Source organism: Scardinius erythrophthalmus (assembly GCF_964197995.2).
Source record: "Scardinius erythrophthalmus genome assembly, chromosome: 7".
Taxonomy (NCBI): domain Eukaryota; kingdom Metazoa; phylum Chordata; class Actinopteri; order Cypriniformes; family Leuciscidae; genus Scardinius; species Scardinius erythrophthalmus.
In genome coordinates, this window is record NC_138227.1 from 25,507,038 (window position 1) to 25,529,584 (window position 22,547).

General features: G+C 36.0%; 1 protein-coding gene across 2 annotated transcripts in view; it reads right to left on the minus strand.

Annotated features, from left to right (window-relative positions):
- Window positions 1-22,547, minus strand: part of gabbr1a (gamma-aminobutyric acid (GABA) B receptor, 1a) — a 72,137-nt gene that overhangs the window by 19,846 nt on the left and 29,744 nt on the right. For both annotated transcript variants that reach the window (XM_081369749.1, XM_081369748.1), the window contains 6 exons: window positions 9,435-9,585; window positions 7,458-7,590; window positions 7,185-7,301; window positions 4,394-4,501; window positions 4,083-4,176; window positions 2,070-2,197 (listed from right to left, as the gene is read on the minus strand). In XM_081369749.1, the coding sequence (XP_081225875.1) occupies window positions 2,070-2,197; window positions 4,083-4,176; window positions 4,394-4,501; window positions 7,185-7,301; window positions 7,458-7,590; window positions 9,435-9,585 (731 nt within the window). The remainder of the gene's footprint in view (window positions 1-2,069; window positions 2,198-4,082; window positions 4,177-4,393; window positions 4,502-7,184; window positions 7,302-7,457; window positions 7,591-9,434; window positions 9,586-22,547) is intronic.

Sequence of the window (22,547 nt, forward strand, 5' to 3'; positions counted from 1 at the left end):
ATATTAAGTTTGGGGTGAATTATCCCTTTAAGGACTCATTTTCTGTCATTTGCTGAGAAAAAAACTAAATGAATTTGAGGTTATGTCAGGGGGAAACAAATATTTTTTGCTGTCTAAACAAGACCTTTATGTACCAAACTCTCACTGCCACTAGAGGGCGTAAATCAACTAACAAAAATTTTAAATGCAGAGTAGAAACAGTGCCATGAATGAGAACGGAGAAACTGATGAGATAAAGATAGTGAATAGATAAATAAAGCAGATGAAAGAAAAAAGAAAGAGAGAACTGTTGATGAAAAAAAGAGAGAGGTCATTTTGTCAAAACACTTGCAGCGGATCTTATACGATCACTGGAGATGTCATGTCTGGTGAACAGTGCAGAAAAATAGCTGGTACCTTCAACGACTCTACACACAGATTACTGTGAGCAGTGAACCGATTGTCACGACTGTCTGGAGTCAAAACACCGTCCAGAACACCACTAAAGTCTATTTCCTCTCTGACCTCAACAGCACCGGCGCGATATGAGCTATTCGGGGCCATTCTACCTATCGAAGCATGTTATTCCCGACACACAGCAGAAACATGGTGCAGTTCTGGGACTCAATCTGATCTTTTGTAAAGGAGAAGGACTGACGTAAAGCGTTCCTAGTGAAGTGTTACTTGTTTCCTCATTAAGATGTTTTAGTCTGAGTTTGAGCAAATGGGTGCAATTATGCAAATCATCCGGCGAAGCACTTGGAGTTATTGCCGGAATCAAACTGTTTTCAAGCAGTTGGGCAATTCAGAGCGAAGCACAAAACCACAGTAATCAACGCTTCATTCAAAGAATGTGCTAAAAAAGGCTCGAACACAAGGAGACGTGTTGATGTTGATAAAAATAAATACACTTAAAGTTAGCATTACGTCAATAGCTATTCTTTTGTTTTCACAGTTAGTATTTAATGTTAGCTTATAGATCATTTTAATACACACATATAAATATTTAGTATAAATATATTGTAGTAGCCTATAAATCAATTCTATTTATACTTTTCAACCTAATAGAATAACATAAAATAACTCATTAGCTATAAATGAAGAATTAAAGACAATAAGTATCTTGACATCTTTGATGTCGAACTGCTGCCTGTTTACAATGGTGCGAGATTCGCTAATAGTGATAAAGGTCGAATCCTGAAGGAGTAACAAAATATGAAAGCTTGTTTCTGCTACTTTTTATCTCACAATTCTGACTTTTTTTCTTGCAATTGTGAGATATAAAGTCCAATTCTGAGGGGGGGGGGGGGAATCTGAAAAAAGTCTTCTCACTTTATAACTCGCAATAGTGATATTTATCTCACAATTGCGTTGTAAATCCCTTTTGTATTTTTTCCATATGAAAAAGACTATATTACATTATATATTATATTATATTATAAGACTATAATGTCTTTGCTTTCACTTTTCAGTTTAATCAATATAATGCATCCTTGCTGAATAAAAGTATTAATTTCTGACCCCAAACTTTTGAACGGTAGTGTATAAATATTAGCTATTAGTGCGCATATTATTTTGTGATTTGATTAACGTGACCTGTACTGTACTGTACATCACTATCATCCTTCATTTTTGTCATCTAGCAAGTAAAGAGACATACTTCATGAGAAAACCATTTCTCATAATATAATAAAATAGCATATGAAGTGAGAGGGGGAGTCACCTGCTGGTTCTCAATTCATTTTCAAGGAGACGGGCGACTCGGCAAGCATCAAAACGATAATGCTACCGCCCTGGGTGACAGTTTCCACCACTGCTCATTAGCAGTTTCAATGAATTAACTTAGTCTTTTTGTCAAACATTTATAAAGGAGTCACATATCGTGACTGTTAAAAGTAAAACGCATGGGGAAGATATAATAGTTAAATAGTTTTGGCTGGAAGGGCACATTATTCTTGCAACACCATATATGTAGCTATATATTAGATGAAACAATCTCAGGTGTTTCGCCCAGCTGTCAGCTACGGTTAGGCTCCACTGTGAGGACATCATATGCTGTGAAAATAGAAATAGCCAGCAGTCAGACTTACAGATACATTGTAGATGGCCATGCCGACCGCTCTATGGTCATTAATCTTCTCGGTGGAAATGGACTTGGTCTCGTAGGCCAGAAAGATGCCCAGCAGCAGCAGTAGTCCCTTGTAGCCGTACACCACACCTGAAGAGAGCAGGCATTACTTATAGTGAGTGCTCTTAAAGCTCGGAGGCTGGTTTAAGCTCTGGGCTCATGCTATTTCTGTGATACCTGAGGTATATGTGATGGTTTTGAGTCCAGTAACACACACACACACACAAAAACTAAGTAGGCAGAATAACTCAAAAATAGTGAACCTACTGTAATCTATTCATTTGAACCAGTTATTTTTAATGATTATTTCAAACTGAGGCAAATTTGAAAAACACTTGACTGTAAAGGAGTTTTGGCAGTAAAATGGTGAGGTGGATGAGCACATTTGACACCATCCTCACCACCATTAAAAAGTTTACTATTCAAAACAACAGTTTTCTGTTTATTGTGCTTTATTACATGGCTTGGTTGAATTCTAATGTAGAATGCGGTCTGTTATTTCTTGATAACAGACCGCTGCGAAGTATAACACACCGTTGCCATGAAAAATAGCCGCAGCGACTCCAACCGTAGAGACGGAACGGACTATTTTCTTTAGCAGAAGCAATACAATCGTTTTTAAATCAATAAACTCCTTTTTAAATCAATATGTTGTGTCAAATTATTGATTTATTTGGTAGGTAGCCATGTAATAAGCAGGATAATGTAGAGTGAGGCGGTTGTTATAGCGAATACAACCCCGACGCGTCGGGGTCCTGATCAGCCTGTCGGAGTTGTATTCGCTATAACAACCGCCTCGCTCTACATTATCCCTTACGTAAATCAGCATATTAGAATGATTTCTGAAGGATCATGTGACACTGAAGACTAGAGTAATGATGCTGAAAATTCAGCTTTATCATCACAGGAATAAATTACACTTTCAAATTTATTCAAATAGAAAATTCTTACATACTGTATATTTCACAATATTACTATTTTTACTGTATTCTTGATTAAATAAATGTAGGCTTGGAGAGCATAAGAGACTTTTTAAAAACCGTTATGAAAATGTGCTCAAATGTCATGAAATTAGTGCAAGATTTTTCCAAAATTGTGACATGAGATGATAGATTCACCCTTGAAGACTATCTGAAGATGGATAATCTCTGTCCAGTCTTTATGTCCATATTTAAAAAAAGTTGTGAAAGAAATGAAAATACAAAAACAAATAAATAAAAACAGGAAGAATGGAAAAGGAAGTGAGAGAGAAGAGAGGGACTAATAAGTCACATTAGAGTTTAATCTCGTTTTGAGTTCAGGGAAGGTTTTCTTTTTTCTCTCTGTAATATTATCTTCCTGTACAGTGTGAGAGAGTCAGGCTATGAGATCCAGACCTGGGCACTGACCCACAAAATTTAATTTTACACTGCAGCGCTCTGATAGGAAGTCAGAGCAAGAGGAAAAGTATGAGAAAAAAGAGATAGAGAGATAGAGATAGAGATAGAGAGAGAGAGAGAGAGAGAGAGAGAGAGAGAGAGAGAGAGAGAGAGAGAGAGAGAGAGAGAGAGGGGGAAGAATGAGTTGTGAAATAGTGAGAGGAATACAAAATGAACTGGTGGAAAAAATATCTTGAGCATAACAAATTATTAATTTAAATTTCGGAGATAGATTGTAACAGTGTAGAGTAAGAAGCAACCATATAGATAATTAAATTAAATTATATATATATATATATATATATATATATATATATATATATATATATATATATATATATATATATATATATATATATATATATATATATATATATATGTTCTAGACAAGGGATGTTAAATGCAAAGCCCACAGGGTGATTTTAAGGGAAAAAAATCATGCAAAAAAGTTGAATATTCAGCATTAGGGGTTTAAATGAAAAATCCTTAGCAAACACCACTAAAAAGAGTCACTGAGAGAGAGCACTGGACACGGTGAGTGAATTCTGGATACGTACCAAGCCACGTATTCATCTTCTCTGAACTGCAGTGCTCGAGAAGAGGCTGAATCAACACATCCAGATCTTCTTTAGGAGCCTCTTTAGTGAACTTCTGCTTAGAGCGAGAAAACAAGAGAGCGAGAGAGAGAGCACTTTAAAGGACAGAGATTGAGGTCAATGCAGCAGAGCACCGCACTACAATCCTTCACCATTAACACCTACTTCCAGGCGCTTGCTCTGCAGAAATTTCCAAGGCATCTCAGAGGAAACACATCATAAAAATCAAAGTAACAACAAGAATAAAAAAAATAAATAAAGTGTCACCATACCTCCACGGTTATGTGCAGTGGGTCCATGATCTGCCAGATAAGCAGAGAGATAACATCAATAGCCAGCAGAACTGCAACGGTCACATATAGCTTCCACGGCTCCAAGTGCTGTGGCGAATTAACAAGAACATAATCGTTAGTCAATGGTGCACAGTCACAAACCATCAAGACAGTGACAAGCAACTGCTATAAATGGGGAAATAAAAGCAAGGTCACAGAAGTTATAGACATTGAAGACTCTGTATACTACTTTTTTCTGTGGAACACAAAATGAACAAGTTTTGATAAATCTTTATGCATCTCATATGTGACCCTGGATCACAAAACCAGTCATAAAGTCGCACGGGTTTATTTGTGGCAATAGCCAACAATACATTGTATGGGTCAAAATTTTCAATTTTTCTTTTATGCCGAAAATCATTAGGATATTAAGTAAAGATCATGTTCCATGAAGATATTTTGTACATTTCCTACCGGAAATATATAAAACATTTATTTTTGTGAGGGAATGCAGCACAATTGCGAACATAAATGAACAACTTTAAAGGCGATTTTCTCAATGTTTAAATTTTTTTCCCCCCTTAGATTTCCAATAGTTGTATCTCGGCCACATATTGACATATCCTAACAAACCATTCATCAATGGAAAGCTTATTTATTCAGCCTTCATATGATGTATAAATCTCAATTTCAAAATTGTGACCCATGGTTTTGTGGTCCAGGGTCACATATAGAGAAGGCAAGACTACACATTGCAAATATATAAACTGACAGTAAGTAATGATGCCTAAGTTTTACAAAGTAAGTTACAAGTAAAGTACACTACCATTAAAATGTTTGGGTCAATGCTTTTTATTTTTTTAAATAAATGAATACTTTTATTCAGAAAGGATACATTAAATTAATCAAAAGTGACAGTAAATACATTTATAATGTTACAAAAGATTTGGATTTCAAATAAATGGTTCTATTCATCAAAAAATTCATGCAAAATGTATCATGTTTGATTTGTCAGATCGTTATCTTGTGGGTTTGTGAGTCATGCTGAGCAATTTCTTAAAAGAACCAGCTCATACGAGTAATTCGCTCATGAATCTGCTAATAAGAGTCATTTGTTCGTCAATTGAACAAAACTAATCGTGCTGTATTTATTTTCTGCGTGCATCTTGTGAGAACAACTCAATAGAAGTTGTCTTCTTTTTGTCATAATTTTTGTCTTTTTAAGCCATCACGTTAAATTCAGACATATTTTGCAATGGTGATGTATTTGTCCTTTTTGGAGCTTACATGTCATTGCATGAAAAAAGCTGTCTAATGATTCTTCAAAAACTTTTACTTTTAAGTTTCACAGGAAAAAAAGCAAAAGCATTTGGGTTTGGAATGACACGAAAGGTGAGTAAATAACGGCGGAACTCTTCTTAAAGTACCAGCGCCGTCAAGGTGCTGTTCTGAATAACACGTTTATTTTCTTGTCAAGGTAAATGATGGAATTGCTCTGACACCATAACAATTGTGTTTACTCCACTGCATGGTGGGTAACAGGAAAGCGGAATGCCAATCATCAGCAAACATCACGAAAGTCATGTGTTACAATGTGGAGTTATTTTCAGCTCCCATTCCATCCATTAAAATATGGCCGCAGGCTCCCTCTGGGCCGTCAGCCTGGGAAAACGGGATAGAACCGAGCTTCGCAGCACACTTTCTTTTCTCTCTCTCTCCCTTAATCGCCGTGAAGGCGTCAAATGACCCGAGAGCCCCATTTCTACAACATTCAGCCTGAGCGCCGAACTTTCTTCAAGTGCTGTCGAACCACTTAGGCAAATTGCCCCATTACGGACATTGGGAGAGTTGAAAGTCATCTCGATTCGTCGCGCAGAGCGCTTGAATAATAAAGCCCCCTGAAGGTCGGATTTCCGTAAAAGAAGTTTAATGCTCATCCATATTCATCCATACTGCATAGTTGGGGTAATCTGGTTGTCTTTTGATGAGGTCTTAGGGTTTCCCAAATGCCGTGTCTTATTGCTTTAGGACACAGGATCAGAGCGAACACGTGTCAAGATGCTAATAGTGTGTTTGTGTTGTGTAAGGATGAAACGGACAGAACTCCTCGCAGCAAGAGTAAGCGAAAGGAGGGGGAAGGTTCTTCTCCATTTCATGCTGGGAAGCTTCATCTAGCACTGTAGAGTCAGCGGTGTGGGATTCTTTAATATGCAGTAGATAACAGTGAACTAGGAAGCGCTGCGTAATGCAAGCACGCTCCTCGTTACATCTGCAGATTCTGCAAAATCATCTGAAAATAATGAAGGGGTTACTGAAAAATGATCATACTAATTAAACAAAATGTAATTTATGTGAAATCCAATACTTACAGCTATTTCATTGTGATTTTCCCCCCACTTTCAATTCTTTTACTTCAATGAAAGGTTAGATTTTTGCTCATTTTTTGAATGAAAGATCAAAAGGATAAACAATGCAGATTTATTTTTACAGCCATCTTTGATCATATTTACCAGGGGTGGCAATAATTCTGACCACAACTGTACGTTAACATTTTTATAAATATAATCTGTATATGGAAATATTGAAAATGTATCTGCCCTTGTAATTTTAATTATTATATATTATTGATATGTTATAAATAATTAATTGTAAAAAAAATAGAATTCGATTTTATCATTTAAAAAATATATACAATAATTAAATTACAATATTTTGAAGCTGTGTGCAGAAGGGAAATCTTAATTTTAATTATTGTGCAAGCATTTTTTGTATCTACTCAAGACTGCTTTACCTTCCTCTTCTCTTTTTTCTCATCTTTCTTGGTGAAGACCGTGTGAACCCACCAGATCTTGGTGAACATGCTGCCATAGGCTAAACTGAAGCCAAGTCCTAGCAGCCATAGGCGAAACTACGAGAGGATGAGAGAGAGAGAGAGTTCATTTGGGAGCTTAGCTCCAAAGCAGCAATTCATTTTTTTTACAACAAATCTTCACTGTGCTCAAAGGTCAAGGCTGAATGAGAGGAAACGGCAATATAAAAGTGACTATAACATTTACGACTCTACCTGGCACACCACAGGGAACTGTGATCTATGGACATGGAGGCCATCGATGCCCAAAGGAAAGACAGCTGCCAATGCCAGCACGCATCCCACCGCGGTCATGTTGTTCAGATAGGGCTGAGAGTTCTGAATGTATCTATCAGGAGGGTTAGAACAGACTACAGCTCAGCCCACAGATATATTACACCATTTCAAAATGAGAAATCCAAAACATTTCATGTGGGGCTGAAATATTATTTTGTAAGTGGCATGGGAGCATTTAAAGGACTCATAAAATCATGAAAAATCGATTATCCTCCCCGGGTCAAAATGGGTTTTATTAAAACTTTTATCCATGATAATTTCATTTCAATTGTGTGAAATTGTGTTTTGTGAACCAGCCAAAATGTGATGTCGCTTTGTAATGAGGTTGCACTGCACTGAAAAATAAAATAAAATAAAAATTCTTAATTTTTGTTCCAATAAAAATATATAAATCTCACCCTTAAAATAAGATAACATTACTTGATTAATTTTTAGACAACATATCTTTAATAAAGTATTTTTTTAAATATTTTAATATAAGTATTTTATTGGCAAATATATTTTTTTTATACACTACCGTTCAAAAGTTTGGGGTCAGTAAGATTTTTTAATGTATTTAAAAGAAGTATCTTCTGCTCACCAAGGCTGCATTTATTTGATAAAAAAAAAAAAAAAAAACAGTAATATTGTTAAATATAATGACAATTTAAAATGACTGTTTTCTATTTTAAAATATTTTAAACTGTAATTTATTCCTGTGATCTAATATATTCTAATATGATGATTTGATGCTCAAGAAACATTTATGATTATTATCAATGTTGAAAACAGTTGTGTAAAAAAAAATTTCAAACTACTTTGATGAATAGAAAGTTCAAAAGAACAGCATTTATTTAAAATAGAATATTTTCTAACATTATAAATGTCTTTACTGTAACTTTTGATCAGTTCAACTCATCCTCGATGAATAAAAGTATTGATTTATTTTATTTATTTCCCCCAAAAATAAAATAAAAATTCTTACTGACCCCAAACTTTTGAAGGGTAGTGTTTAATGTTACAAAAGCTTTAGATTTCAGATAAATGCTGTTCTTTTGAACTTTCTATTCATCATAGCATCATGAAATAAAAATGTAAATAACTGTTTTCAACATTGATAATAATCATAAATGTTTCTTGAGCATCAAATCATCATATTAGAATGATTTCTGAAGGATCATGTAACACTGAAGACTGGAGTAATGATGTTGAAAATTCAGCTTTGATCACAGGAATAAATTACAGTTTAAAATATATTAAAATAGAAAACAGTCATTTTAAATTGTCATAATATTTCACAATATTACTGTTTTTTTTTATTGTTTTTTTTATCAAATAAATGTAGCCTTGGTGAGCAGAATGTCTTTTAAAAACATAAAAAAATCTTACTGACCCCAAACTTTTGAATGGTAGTGTATATTAACTTTTCCCTCGCCATTGACAGAAATACTGAAATACATTGACATACTGAAAAACATTAAAATAATCATAAAATTACTGTTAATTCTAAGATTTTGGGCTCAGGGTGCCATTCGTTTTTCATCTCTAACAACAAAAATGTTGCAAAATGGGAATAATTTTCTATATAACAGAGACATTTAATGATGCCATCATTGTAAATGGCTTGTAAACAAGACATTTAGTTTACATGGCAGGAGATCAAAGAGGAAAAGTGCAGGGCAGAGACTGAAGGAAGACTGTCAAAGCATAAATATACTGACAAGACCTTTTCTAGCAGTCAAACATCAATATAAAATCAATAGATTCAAATTTTGATGTCATCATCTTTTAGAAAGTTATCTGAAAACAATGTTAGGGGCATATTTGCTAGTGTATGGCAAAATTAAAATCATAAGAAAAATTAGCTGAGTCAGTAATTTAAGTCATGTGGATTTCTTTTGAACACAGGATACTGACCTGACGCTACTGTTGTATATGTTGAAGGAGAGGCAAACTATGCCTAGAATGATTCCCAGCCCGGCAAAGACAGACACTGATACAAAGAGCTTCTGGGAAAGATAACGGAACTCCTTAATCACCTTGGTCTGGTCTGCCGGAGGGCCGAGGCCTGTCAAGAGAGAAACCAGTCAGGAAAATCAGAATGGCGTAAAGATCACTGCATGGTGACACTGGAAACATAAACGCATGCAGAAAAAAGACTTAGAGATTGACTTTATTGACAGTACTCCGGGTTGGTTCAGAGAATCATTATCTACGTCTGTGCTGTCAAACTTCAGAAACACGACTAGGAGAGAATATTAATTTTTTGACAGACGGTTTTCTGTGAAATAGGGCCACTGGGTCGGTTTGACACGTCAAGTGTCTGGAAAGTTTCAGGGGAAAAGGAAGCTCACGACGTTCACACATTAGCAGGACCAGATGGAATCTGACTCCTTTCACACTTTTTGCGTTCGTTTTGGCGGGAAATCTGCAGAATTCTGTGAAACAGATTTAAAGATGTGTTAAATGGAGCTGGGAGTACTACACTTTTTTGCTATCTCAAAGAATAAACAAACACACTAAAAATATTTAAATGAGCAAACATGCCAGGGACAAGGAATGTGTAAAACTGACTGGAGGCTGTTCTAATTCTGAGCGGGTGAGGGCTCAGGGTGCCAGATGACAATTCTACTTTTTTTGTTCTAAAATCTTTGGGTTTCGTCTCTATTTACAAAAGTGTTACAAAATGAGAATAATTTAAAAAAAAGGGAGATTTTTAATGATGGCACCTGGTATGAACACATCGTAAATGGCTTGTAAATGAGACCTTTGGTTTACATGACACAAAGAGAAGTGGAAGAGAGCAGGGCACAGACTGAAGGAAGAGGTAACACTATTTCGATGGTCCACTTTAGACATTCTACTAACTTTGCAACTACATTTCAACATTAACTCTCATTAGCATATTAGTAAACTGTTAGGTTCGGGTTGGGTTAGTAGAATAAGTTGACATGTAGTTACTTATAGTCAGTAGAATGTTTGTTGGAGGACCATCAAAATAAAGAGTTAGCAGATATTAAGCAGACAGTCTGCTAATACTCTAATGAGAGTTATTTGACAGGTAGTTAAAAAGTTACTTTACTTATATTAGTAGAATGTCTAAAGTGGACCATCAAAATAAAGTAAATGCATAAATATACTGACGAGACCGTTTTTAGCAGTCAAACATTAGTGTAAAATTGATAGATTAAAATTTTGATGTCATTATCTTTTATATAAGTTATCTGAAAACAATATTATGGACATTTCTGCTGTTGTATGTCAAAATTTTAATCATAAAAATTAGTTGAGAGAAACATACATTATAATTTAGTCAAAATGACTGATTAGTCAGCAATTATTTATGTTTTATCACAAACCTGTGTAGGACAAATGATTCTCTATTGTGTGACTGTGTTGAATTCCAATGAATTTCTTTGAAATTTGTTGAATTTCAACATACAGTACACTACCGTTCAGAAGTTTGAATTTTTTGGTAATGTTTTTGAAGAAGTCTCTTATGCTCAGCAAGGCTGCATTAATTTGATTAAAAATACAGAAAATATTGTGAAATCTTATTACAATTTAAAATAACTGTTTTCTATTGTAATATGTTCATATATTTCCTTCACAAATCATTCTAATATGCTGATTTGCTGCTCAAGAAACATTTCTTATTATTATCAATGTTGAAAACAGAACAGCATTTATCTCAAATTTAAATCTTTTGTAGATTTTACATTTATTTACTGTCAATTTTGATCAATTTATAGCATCTTTGCTGAATAAAAGTATTAATTAAAAAAGTATATATATATATATATATATATATATATATATATATATATATATATATATATATATATATATATATATATATATATATATATATATACACATACATACAGAGAGAGAGAGAGAGAGAGAGAGAGAGAGAGTTTTTTTAAATATATAAATAAATCTTGTCAATTTGCATCTTAACCTGTTGTGAACTAAACTGTGTCAGCCCTAATTCTTAAATGAACAAGTAGAACATCATGAACAACACCTACATTTGATCCATGGTAGTTAATGATAATAGTAAATAAATATAGCTGCGAGCAGCGATTACGGGCCCAAGCCGGTGGCACCGCAACCCCGGTGCCTTTAGGGTGGCGGTGCCGCCGGCTTTGGCCCTTTATCGCTGCTCGCAGCTATATATATATATATATATATATATATATATATATATATATATATATATATATATATATATATATACACATACATATATATATTTATTTATTTATTCATTCATTCATTCATTTTTTTATTTTTTTATTATTATTATTATTTTTTTATTCAGATTTTATGATACACTCAAAATATTCCACAACAAATCCTTTAAATTTAATGTAAAAGTAAAAATGAAAGTAAGCAGTGTTGGGCTCACGTAACCCTCTCATCAGAATCAAAATGTTTCAACATTTGCGATGTATTTGGATGCTAAACTATTCTTTATTATAGGCTTTGTTCTTCACTCGTGTTCCAATATTGATGGAAAAAATCATCCTCTTCACATGCGCAAAAATTTGCTTGGAAACATCACAGTGGAGCGAGGGGTGCTTACTGTGAATGTACGAATTGTACTACTGACTATTTAGAGCAGTGTAATTTTTATATGTTAGGTTGACTATTTTATTATTATATTTTATTAAGGCTATAATGAACAGGCTGCGATGTCAAGATTGTAATGCTGGAGTGTGTGTGTGTGTGTGTGTGTGTGTGTGTGTGTGTGTGTGTGTGTGTGTGTGTGTGTGTGTGTGTGTTCATGTTTTTCTATCCCGGTGGGGACTTTAACCTGAATGCACACAGACTCATGGGGACTCGTGTCACAGTGGGGACCTAAATAGAGGAAACCCATGGGTAAACAAGATTATAAATCATACAGAATGAGTTTTTTTGGAAATGTAAAAATGCAGAAAGTTTTATGGGATAGGTAGGTTTAGGGGTAGGGTTAGTGTGAGGAGATAGAATATACAGTTTGTACAGTATAAAAACCATTAAGTCCATGGAGAGTACCCACAAAGATAGTAAACCGTGTGTGTGTGTGTGTGTGTGTGTGTGGCGTGGGCGCGATTGAACAGTAGACACATAAAAACATACTCCATCATTATACAGGACGACATTCAGACTGCAAAGTGTTAACTTATATTTGTGTACAGTTGCAATAAAACACAAAATTGTGCTTTTGTAAAATAATTTCAAGCAATCCACCCCCCGAAAGGCGCTAATTTTAAAATGAAACTAAAATGCTCATGGCTGCACGGGCATTCATAACGGTGCACGTCCACGGCGAGGAACGAGCAGAACAATTTTTATATGTTAGGTTGACTATTTTATTATTATATTTTATTAAGGCTATAATGAACAGGCTGCGATGTCAAGATTGTAATGCTGGAGTGTGTGTGTGTGTGTGTGTGTGTGTGTGTGTGTGTGTGTGTTCATGTTTTTCTATCCCGGTGGGGACTTTAACCTGAATGCACACAGACTCATGGGGACTCGTGTCACAGTGGGGACCTAAATAGAGGTCCCCATGGGTAAACAAGATTATAAATCATACAGAATGAGTTTTTTTGGAAATGTAAAAATGCAGAAAGTTTTATGGGATAGGTAGGTTTAGGGGTAGGGTTAGTGTGAGGAGATAGAATATACAGTTTGTACAGTATAAAAACCATTAAGTCCATGGAGAGTACCCACAAAGATAGTAAACCGTGTGTGTGTGTGTGTGTGTGTGTGTGGCGTGGGCGCGATTGAACAGTAGACACATAAAAACATACTCCATCATTATACAGGACGACATTCAAACTGCAAAGTGTTAACTTATATTTGTGTACAGTTGCAATAAAACACAAAATTGTGCTTTTGTAAAATAATTTCAAGCAATCCACCCCCCGAAAGGCGCTAATTTTAAAATGAAACTAAAATGCTCATGGCTGCACGGGCATTCATAACGGTGCACGTCCACGGCGAGGAACGAGCAGAACAGAGTGAACGTTTTTCAGTTAATTCCTACTTCCATAGGAATTCATTTGAAACGCTCGCTCAACCAATATAAATGTCAGTGCGGAAGAACATATTTTACTTTAGTTTTTAAGTTAGCGATTAAAAAGCCCCCAGCGGTGTCACACGTCAGTTAACCGGTGGTAAAATATTCTCACCGTCACATACCTAGTATATTTATATATAGATATAATAGGCCTACCTGATTTTGAACACAAGAGGGCAGTATAGCACTATGTTTGACTTTATTTATGTATTGTTTAGACTAAACAACCATTCTGGCAGTTTTTAAACTTAAAATTCATTCTTAAATTGAAAAAAAAAAGAATAAAATGTTTAGTTGTGATGTTTGTATACTTTTATATAGAAATAAATGGTATATAATTACATTTTTAGAAAATTTGAGGCTTTTAGTTTTTCCTTTTTGGACATTACTTTAATCCCTCGCCATAGCAAAACCGTTTGAGATATTTATAATCCGTTCACAATTTAGCATATTTAATGTATTTTCATCATGTTGAAAAAGTTTGGTGGGAATAAAATAAATAGTTTAAGAGGAGTGGCTAAAAATTCATAGGCTGATTTTGCAAAAAAATCCACATTCAGACCAAAATATCTGACTTCCTTTTGCTCTGAGCTAATGAATGTAAATTAGAAAGTTGTCCGGCTTGATGAGAACAATATAAATTTTTTTTTTTTTTACTGTATTTAAAACTAACCCCCCCACTTTTGTCAAAAGCATGTTGAAAGTGACACACTTCCTGCTGCCAGTTGGTGGCGCTATAACTTTGACTCACAATAGTCACATCCATCTGATCGGCCTCTTACCACGAACACACTGCTGAAGTTTCATCAAGATCAGTTGATGTATGCAGAAGTTATAACACTTCGTGTCTCTCTTTTCTCGCCATAAATTCGTTTCCTCACCACGGCCAAACCGTTCAAGATATCAAAAATCCGTCCGCAATTTAGCATCCTCAATGTCTTTACTTCATGCTGACTGAGTTTGGAGGTGATTGAATGAATTCTCTAGGAGGAGTACATCACATTCCACAGCAAGCGTTTTCCAAACAACCCATAATAGCTGACTTCCTGTTGGGCTGGCGTGAAACTTGTCAGAAGGAAAGTTGTTCGGCCCGACGAAATCTATATGTGTACCGAGTTTCATATTACTTCATGCAAGCGTGTTTGATATATGGACCAAGTTTTCAGACCCTGTTCAAGAGGGCGCTGTTGAGCCCCCCTGCCACGCCCGTTTCTGAAACTTTTCACATGTCTACTGGCTAATACGTGTTATGTGTCTGTCGAGTTTCATCCAATTTCAAGCATGTTAAGAGTCTCAAACGCATCCGAAAAGAATATTAAAACTTGATGCGTTGCCACGGCAACAGTATCTAAGGTATCAATAATCCTTTCACAGGTCTACATCTGCCCTGTGTTTACATTATACACATAAAGTTTGAAGCAAATCGGGTAAAATTAAGAGGGTGACTTCAAAGCATTTTGAAAGTGACACACTTCCTGCTGCCAGTTGGTGGCGCTATAACTTTGACTCACAATAGTCACATCCATGTGATCGGCCTCTTACAACGAACACACTGCTGAAGTTTCATCAAGATCAGTTAATGTATGCAGAAGTTATAACACACTTCCTGTGTCCCATTATTCGCCATAAATTCGTTTCCTCGCCACGGCCAAACCGTTCGAGATATCAAAAATCCGTTCGCAAGAATTCATCCTCAATGTCTTGACTTTATTCTCACCGAGTTTGGTGGCGATCGGATGAAATCCCTAGGAGGAGTATTTCACATTCCATTGTATGCGTTTTCCAAACAACGTATAATAACCGACTTCCTGTTGGGCTTTTGTAAAACTTAGAGCACGAAAGTTGTTCGGCCCGATGAGATCTATATGTGTACTGAGTTTCATATTATTACATGCAAGCGTGTTTGATTTATGGACCAAGTTTTCGGACCCCATTCCAGGGGGCGCTGTCGAGCCCCCCTGCCACGCCCCAGTACCAGCTTCAGCCCGGCCCTGATGGCCGCAGGTTCTGACGTGTGTGCAAAATTTCAAGAGTTTTTGAGCATGTTAAGGGCCCCAAAAGTGGCAAAAAGGCAAAAAAAAAAATAATGAAGAAAAAAAAGAAAAAAAAAAAAAATATAGCTGCGAGCAGCGATTACGGGCCCAAGCCGGTGGCACCGCAACCCCGGTGCCTTTAGGGTGGCGGTGCCGCCGGCTTTGGCCCTTCATCGCTGCTCGCAGCTATATATATATATATATATATATATATATATATATATATATATATATATATATATATATATATATATACATATATATATATATATATATATATATATATATATATATATATATATACATACATACATACATACATACATACATACATACATACATATATATATATATATATATATATATATATATATACATACATACATACATATATATATATATATATATATATATATATATACATACATATATATATTTATTTATTCATTCATTCATTCATTTTTTTTTTTTTTATTATTATTATTATTATTTTTTTTATTATTCAGATTTTATGATACACTCAAAATATTCCACAACAAATCCTTTAAATTTAATGTAAAAGTAAAAATGAAAGTAAGAAGTGTTGGGCTCACGTAACCCTCTCATCAGAATCAAAATGTTTCAACATTTGCGATGTATTTGGATGCTAAACTATTCTTTATTATAGGCTTTGTTCTTCACTCGTGTTCCAATATTGATGGAAAAAATCATCCTCTTCACATGCGCAAAAATTTGCTTGGAAACATCACAGTGGAGCGAGCGGTGCTTACTGTGAATGTACGAATTGTACTACTGACTATTTAGAGCAGTGTAATTTTTATATGTTAGGTTGACTATTTTATTATTATATTTTATTAAGGCTATAATGAACAGGCTGTGATGTCAAGATTGTAATGCTGGAGTGTGTGTGTGTGTGTGTGTTCATGTTTTTCTATCCCGGTGGGGACTTTAACCTGAATGCACACAGACTCATGGGGACTCGTGTCACAGTGGGGACCTAAATAGAAGTCCCCATGGGTAAACAAGATTATAAATCATACAGAATGAGTTTTTTTGGAAATGTAAAAATGCAGAAAGTTTTATGGGATAGGTAGGTTTAGGGGTAGGGTTAGTGTGAGGAGATAGAATATACAGTTTGTTCAGTATAAAAACCATTAAGTCCATGGAGAGTACCCACAAAGATAGTAAACCGTGTGTGTGTGTGTGTGTGTGTGTGTGTGGCGTGGGCGCGATTGAACAGTAGACACATAAAAACATACTCCGTCATTATACAGGACGACATTCAAACTGCAAAGTGTTAACTTATATTTGTGTACAGTTGCAATAAAACACAAAATGGTGCTTTTGTAAAATAATTTCAAGCAATCCACCCCCCGAAAGGCGCTAATTTTAAAATGAAACTAAAATGCTCATGGCTGCACGGGCATTCATAATGGTGCGCGTCCACGGCGAGGAACGAGCAGAACAGAGTGAACGTTTTTCAGTTAATTCCTACTTCCATAGGAATTCATTTGAAACGCTCGCTCAACCAATATAAATGTCAGTGCGGACGAACATATTTTACTTTCGTTTTTAAGTTAGCGATTAAAAAGCCCCCAGCGGTGTCACACGTCAGTTAACCGGTGGTAAAATATTCTCACCGTCACATACCTAGTATATTTTTATATAGATATAATAGGCCTACCTGATTTTGAACACAAGAGGGCAGTATAGCACTATGTTTGACTTTATTTATGTATTGTTTAGACTAAACAACCATTCTGGCAGTTTTTAAACTTAAAATTCATTCTTAAATTGAAAAAAAAATAATAAAATGTTTAGTTGTGATGTTTGTATACTTTTATATAGAAATAAATGGTATATAATTACATTTTTAGAAAATTTGAGGCTTTTAGTTTTTCCTTTTTGGACATTACTTTAATCCCTCGCCATAGCAAAACCGTTTGAGATATTTATTATCCGTTCACAATTTAGCATATTTAATGTATTTTCATCATGTTGAAAAAGTTTGGTGGGAATAAAATAAATAGTTTAAGAGGAGTGGCTAAAAATTCATAGGCTGATTTTGCAAAAAAATCCACATTCAGACCAAAATATCTGACTTCCTTTTGCTCTGAGCTAATGAATGTAAATTAGAAAGTTGTCCGGCTTGATGAGAACAATATAAAAACATTTTTTTTTTACTGTATTTAAAACTAACCCCCCCACTTTTGTCAAAAGTATGTTGAAAGTGACACACTTCCTGCTGCCAGTTGGTGGCGCTATAACTTTGACTCACAATAGTCACATCCATCTGATCGGCCTCTTACCACGAACACACTGCTGAAGTTTCATCAAGATCAGTTGATGTATGCAGAAGTTATAACACTTCGTGTCTCTCTTTTCTCGCCATAAATTCGTTTCCTCACCACGGCCAAACCGTTCAAGATATCAAAAATCCGTCCGCAATTTAGCATCCTCAATGTCTTTACTTCATGCTGACTGAGTTTGGAGGTGATTGAATGAATTCTCTAGGAGGAGTACATCACATTCCACAGCAAGCGTTTTCCAAACAACCCATAATAGCTGACTTCCTGTTGGGCTGGCGTGAAACTTGACAGAGGGAAAGTTGTTCGGCCCGACGAGATCTATATGTGTACCGAGTTTCATATTAATTCATGCAAGCGTATTTGATATATGGACCAAGTTTTCAGACCCTGTTCAAGAGGGCGCTGTTGAGCCCCCCTGCCACGCCCGTTTCTGAAACTTTTCACATGTCTACTGGCTAATAAGTGTTATGTGTCTGTCGAGTTTCATCCAATTTCAAGCATGTTAAGAGTCTCAAACGCATCCGAAAAGAATATTAAAACTTGATGCGTTGCCACGGCAACAGTATCTAAGATATCAATAATCCTTTCACAGGTCTACATCTGCCCTGTGTTTACATTATACACAGAAAGTTTGAAGCAAATCGGGTAAAATTAAGAGGGTGACTTCAAAGCATTTTGAAAGTGACACACTTCCTGCTGCCAGTTGGTGGCGCTATAACTTTGACTCACAATAGTCACATCCATGTGATCGGCCTCTTACAACGAACACACTGCTGAAGTTTCATCAAGATCAGTTAATGTATGCAGAAGTTATAACACACTTCCTGTGTCCCATTATTCGCCATAAATTTGTTTCCTCGCCACGGCCAAACCGTTCGAGATATCAAAAATCCGTTCGCAAGAATTCATCCTCAATGTCTTGACTTTATTCTCACCGAGTTTGGTGGCGATCGGATGAAATCCCTAGGAGGAGTATTTCACATTCCATTGTATGCGTTTTCCAAACAACGTATAATAACCGACTTCCTGTTGGGCTTTTGTAAAACTTAGAGCACGAAAGTTGTTCGGCCCGATGAGATCTATATGTGTACTGAGTTTCATATAATTACATGCAAGCGTGTTTGATTTATGGACCAAGTTTTCGGACCCCATTCCAGGGGGCGCTGTCGAGCCCCCCTGCCACGCCCCAGTACCAGCTTCAGCCCGGCCCTGATGGCCGCAGGTTCTGACGTGTGTGCAAAATTTCAAGAGTTTTTGAGCATGTTAAGGGCCCCAAAAGTGGCAAAAAGGCAAAAAAAAAAATAATGAAGAAAAAAAAAAAAAATAATCCTTACGGAAACAATAGGGCCTTCGCCCTTTCAGGGCTTGGGCCCTAATAATCCTTACGGAAACAATAGGGCCTTCGCCCTTTCAGGGCTTGGGCCCTAATAAATAAATCTAAAGTAACTAAAGAGTTCACAGTACCATAGTGAATGCCTTTTTAAACACATTGTTATCACTCCTCACACTAATGTTATCACTCTTCACTGGAACTGACTATAATTATACATTTACGCCTCTTGCTGTTCAGTCTGTCACTATAATTACAACCAAAAACAGGATTCCTGTGGGAACAATAATTACAGTGAGGATGGCTGTCTTGTGTGTGTAAAGCTTTTTGATAACCTGACAGGAATCTAGCGATGAGCAATAGTTCAAATGGAAGTTTTTTTCTGTCAGAGGCAACCATTACCAGGGACGGAAAGCTGACCGTGAGGGAAACGTGTCAGTGAAAGACAGCTGGTCCTTTGGTTTGTCAAAGTGACACGATGTTTGTTGATACTTTTCAGAATGTCAGAACACTGACGAGTCAAGAGTGACATTTGCTACTGCAATGTGGCAGCAATACTGTGAGAGATAAATGTGTGTGTGTGTGTGTGTGTGTGTGTGTGTGTGTGTGTGTGTGTGTGTGTGTGTGTGTGAGAGAGAGTGTTAGAAAGCTCTGTCCGTCAGTTGATGCATACTCACAGTAAACCTTCCGTCGTCCTTGATCTAAGAATCAGGACAGGGTGTTGCTATGGAGACCTGGCTTAACAACAGTTTCCACAGCAATTTGGAAGAGAAAGTCTTACTAAAGTGGTTGTCAAGTGCTACCAAGAGATGGTTGAAAAGCAAGGGCACTGCCATATGGTTCAAAAAATCATAAGAACTCAAGTCCTGAGTTCAGACCGGAGGTTACATGTATTATATGTTTTAAAGGCCACAATTTTATGCTAATAAAAATTAAGAACCCTATAGATCAGGGCTATTCAATTGGCGGCCCGCGGGCCACATGCGGCCCGCCAATCATCTCCATGCGGCCCGACGGCACCAACCTCCCTCCTCCTCTTTTCGATCCGATTGACCTGAGAAACGTTTTACGTGTGAATATTTCAGCAGTTATTATATTTGTCCCGAATTTATGTCGACTGAACCAGCGATAGGCTACCAATCATTCGTGAATGAATCATTCTTTTGGTTCGATTCTTTCTAAACGCGCTTGCATAACGGTCTAAAACTATTCGGATTCATTCGGACCGCTCCGTCACTGAATCATCTGAAGCGGTTTCTCGGTCAGTAGGCTACAGTTACAACAAATAGCGATGCTTTCAGTTGTTTCACTAGTTGTTTAAACACGGCCCAGCGCGGATTTGCGTTTACTCCCGGTCCCGGACACACTAATATTAAACAGCGTTGCGACAACCAGTGGAAGCGTTTCAGTTCGACAGAAACATTTCTGTTACAAACCACAAATCACTCGATGATTTAATTAGTATTAAATCGGATGAAACAGCCTCAACATTCCCAACAAGACTGATGAGGAAAGCAGGAGAAACACTGTGGCATGAACGAAATTAGAAGACTTTAAATCCCCTAATCACCCTTACAAACATTTACCACATTTACTGTAGTAATTTACCATGGTTGGGCAGAAATGTGCAATATTTATATTGAATACTATGTAGTAATAAATAAATATAGTAAATATATACTATAATATTATATAGTAGGCCTATAATAGTAAATATAGTGTTTTATAAATTTATATTGTATTAGTTTTATTAGGTGGGTAGAGGAATATATAGGCTATTTAGCGCTTGTTATGAAATTATGTCAGTTTCTTTGTAAAGGTGCGTATAGTTTTTAACTTGTGTTTAGGCATTTTTTATACAGTGGGAGCCTGTGGTTAACAAGTCTCACTGTCAGAATATTTTCATTTAAGCATAACAATTATAAATAAAATAATTATTATTTCTCACCAACAGCTATAAGTTTGTATAAATAATTTATTTGTTCCAAGGAAAATAGTTGTACACAGCTGTAAATTATCAAGTTTTTATTTATTATGGTTTTATATATTTGCATACTGTTGGGTACCACATTTCCAAGTAAATACCACACGTCTTTAGGGTTACTTTAACTTATTTATTGAAACTGTTATGTTTCAATAAATAAGATAAACCCCCAAACCAACCCACCGGCCCACCTCAACTTTTCGATTTGATAATGCGGCCCTCGAATGAATCTAATTGAATAGCCCTGCTATATATGAATGCTTGAGAATCCCCACTAATGGATTCCCGAGGAGGTTACGTGTTATTTGGGAAGAACATCTGCTGCTTCAGCTATTATCAAGGGCAAAGAAATGGCAAGCCATGTCACCAGCTCTACGCTCTGCTTTTTTCAGTGGGGAGAGCGGAAGAAGTGACTAAATAGGTCATAACTCAGTTTTTCTGAAAATAGCCGTGATTGGCTTAAAAGGATGTAAATTTTTGACTGGGGGAAGAAAAATATTTTAAACTATGTCAAATGGCTTTTTTGGAGGGATTTATGCCCTTTAGCAGAGAGAAGAGTGTTGACAGGAATGGGATCAGGACATGACAGAGGCCAGGCTTGAAACTCTGACTCTGAAGTGTAAAAACCATGTGCGCAACTGATGCTCTAAGTCAAATGCTTCTCAAGATCCCCAAAAATGGCTTGGTCAAAGCAGTTTTCTTTCACATGTTGACATTTTTAAACTGGAAGTTGGGGCAAGACATACCAGATTGGGAGGGCTTTTCTCTTTTTTCAAATGGATACACGCACACACACACACACACACAAACACCACCGTTCAAAAGATTGGGGTAGGTACGTTTTTTTTAAAGTCTCTTATGCTCGCTAAGGCTGCATGTGTGTGATAAAATATAGTAAAAACAGTAATATTGTGAAATTTAATTAAAATTCTGTAATGTAATTTATTTCTGTGATGGTAAAACTGAATTTTCTACATTATTACTCCAGTCTTCAGTGTCACATGATCCTTCAGAAATCATTCTAATATGCTGATTTAGAGCTCAAGAAACATTTTTTGTTGAATGTTGAAATGCTTCAATGCTGAAAAAAAAAAAAAAGAGGATAACATGGTGTAGGCAACACCTATTTTTGTCGTTGTTCTCTGTACTGACAGCACTCCAAATTTACAAAAAAAATTGCGGAATTTGACCGGAGTTCTCCTTTAATGTATTTCAACTTGGTTCATAGTTCACCCAAAAATTAAAATTCTGTAATCAATTACACAATAAAACACAATTTAGAAACACTGTAATCATCCTGTCAAATA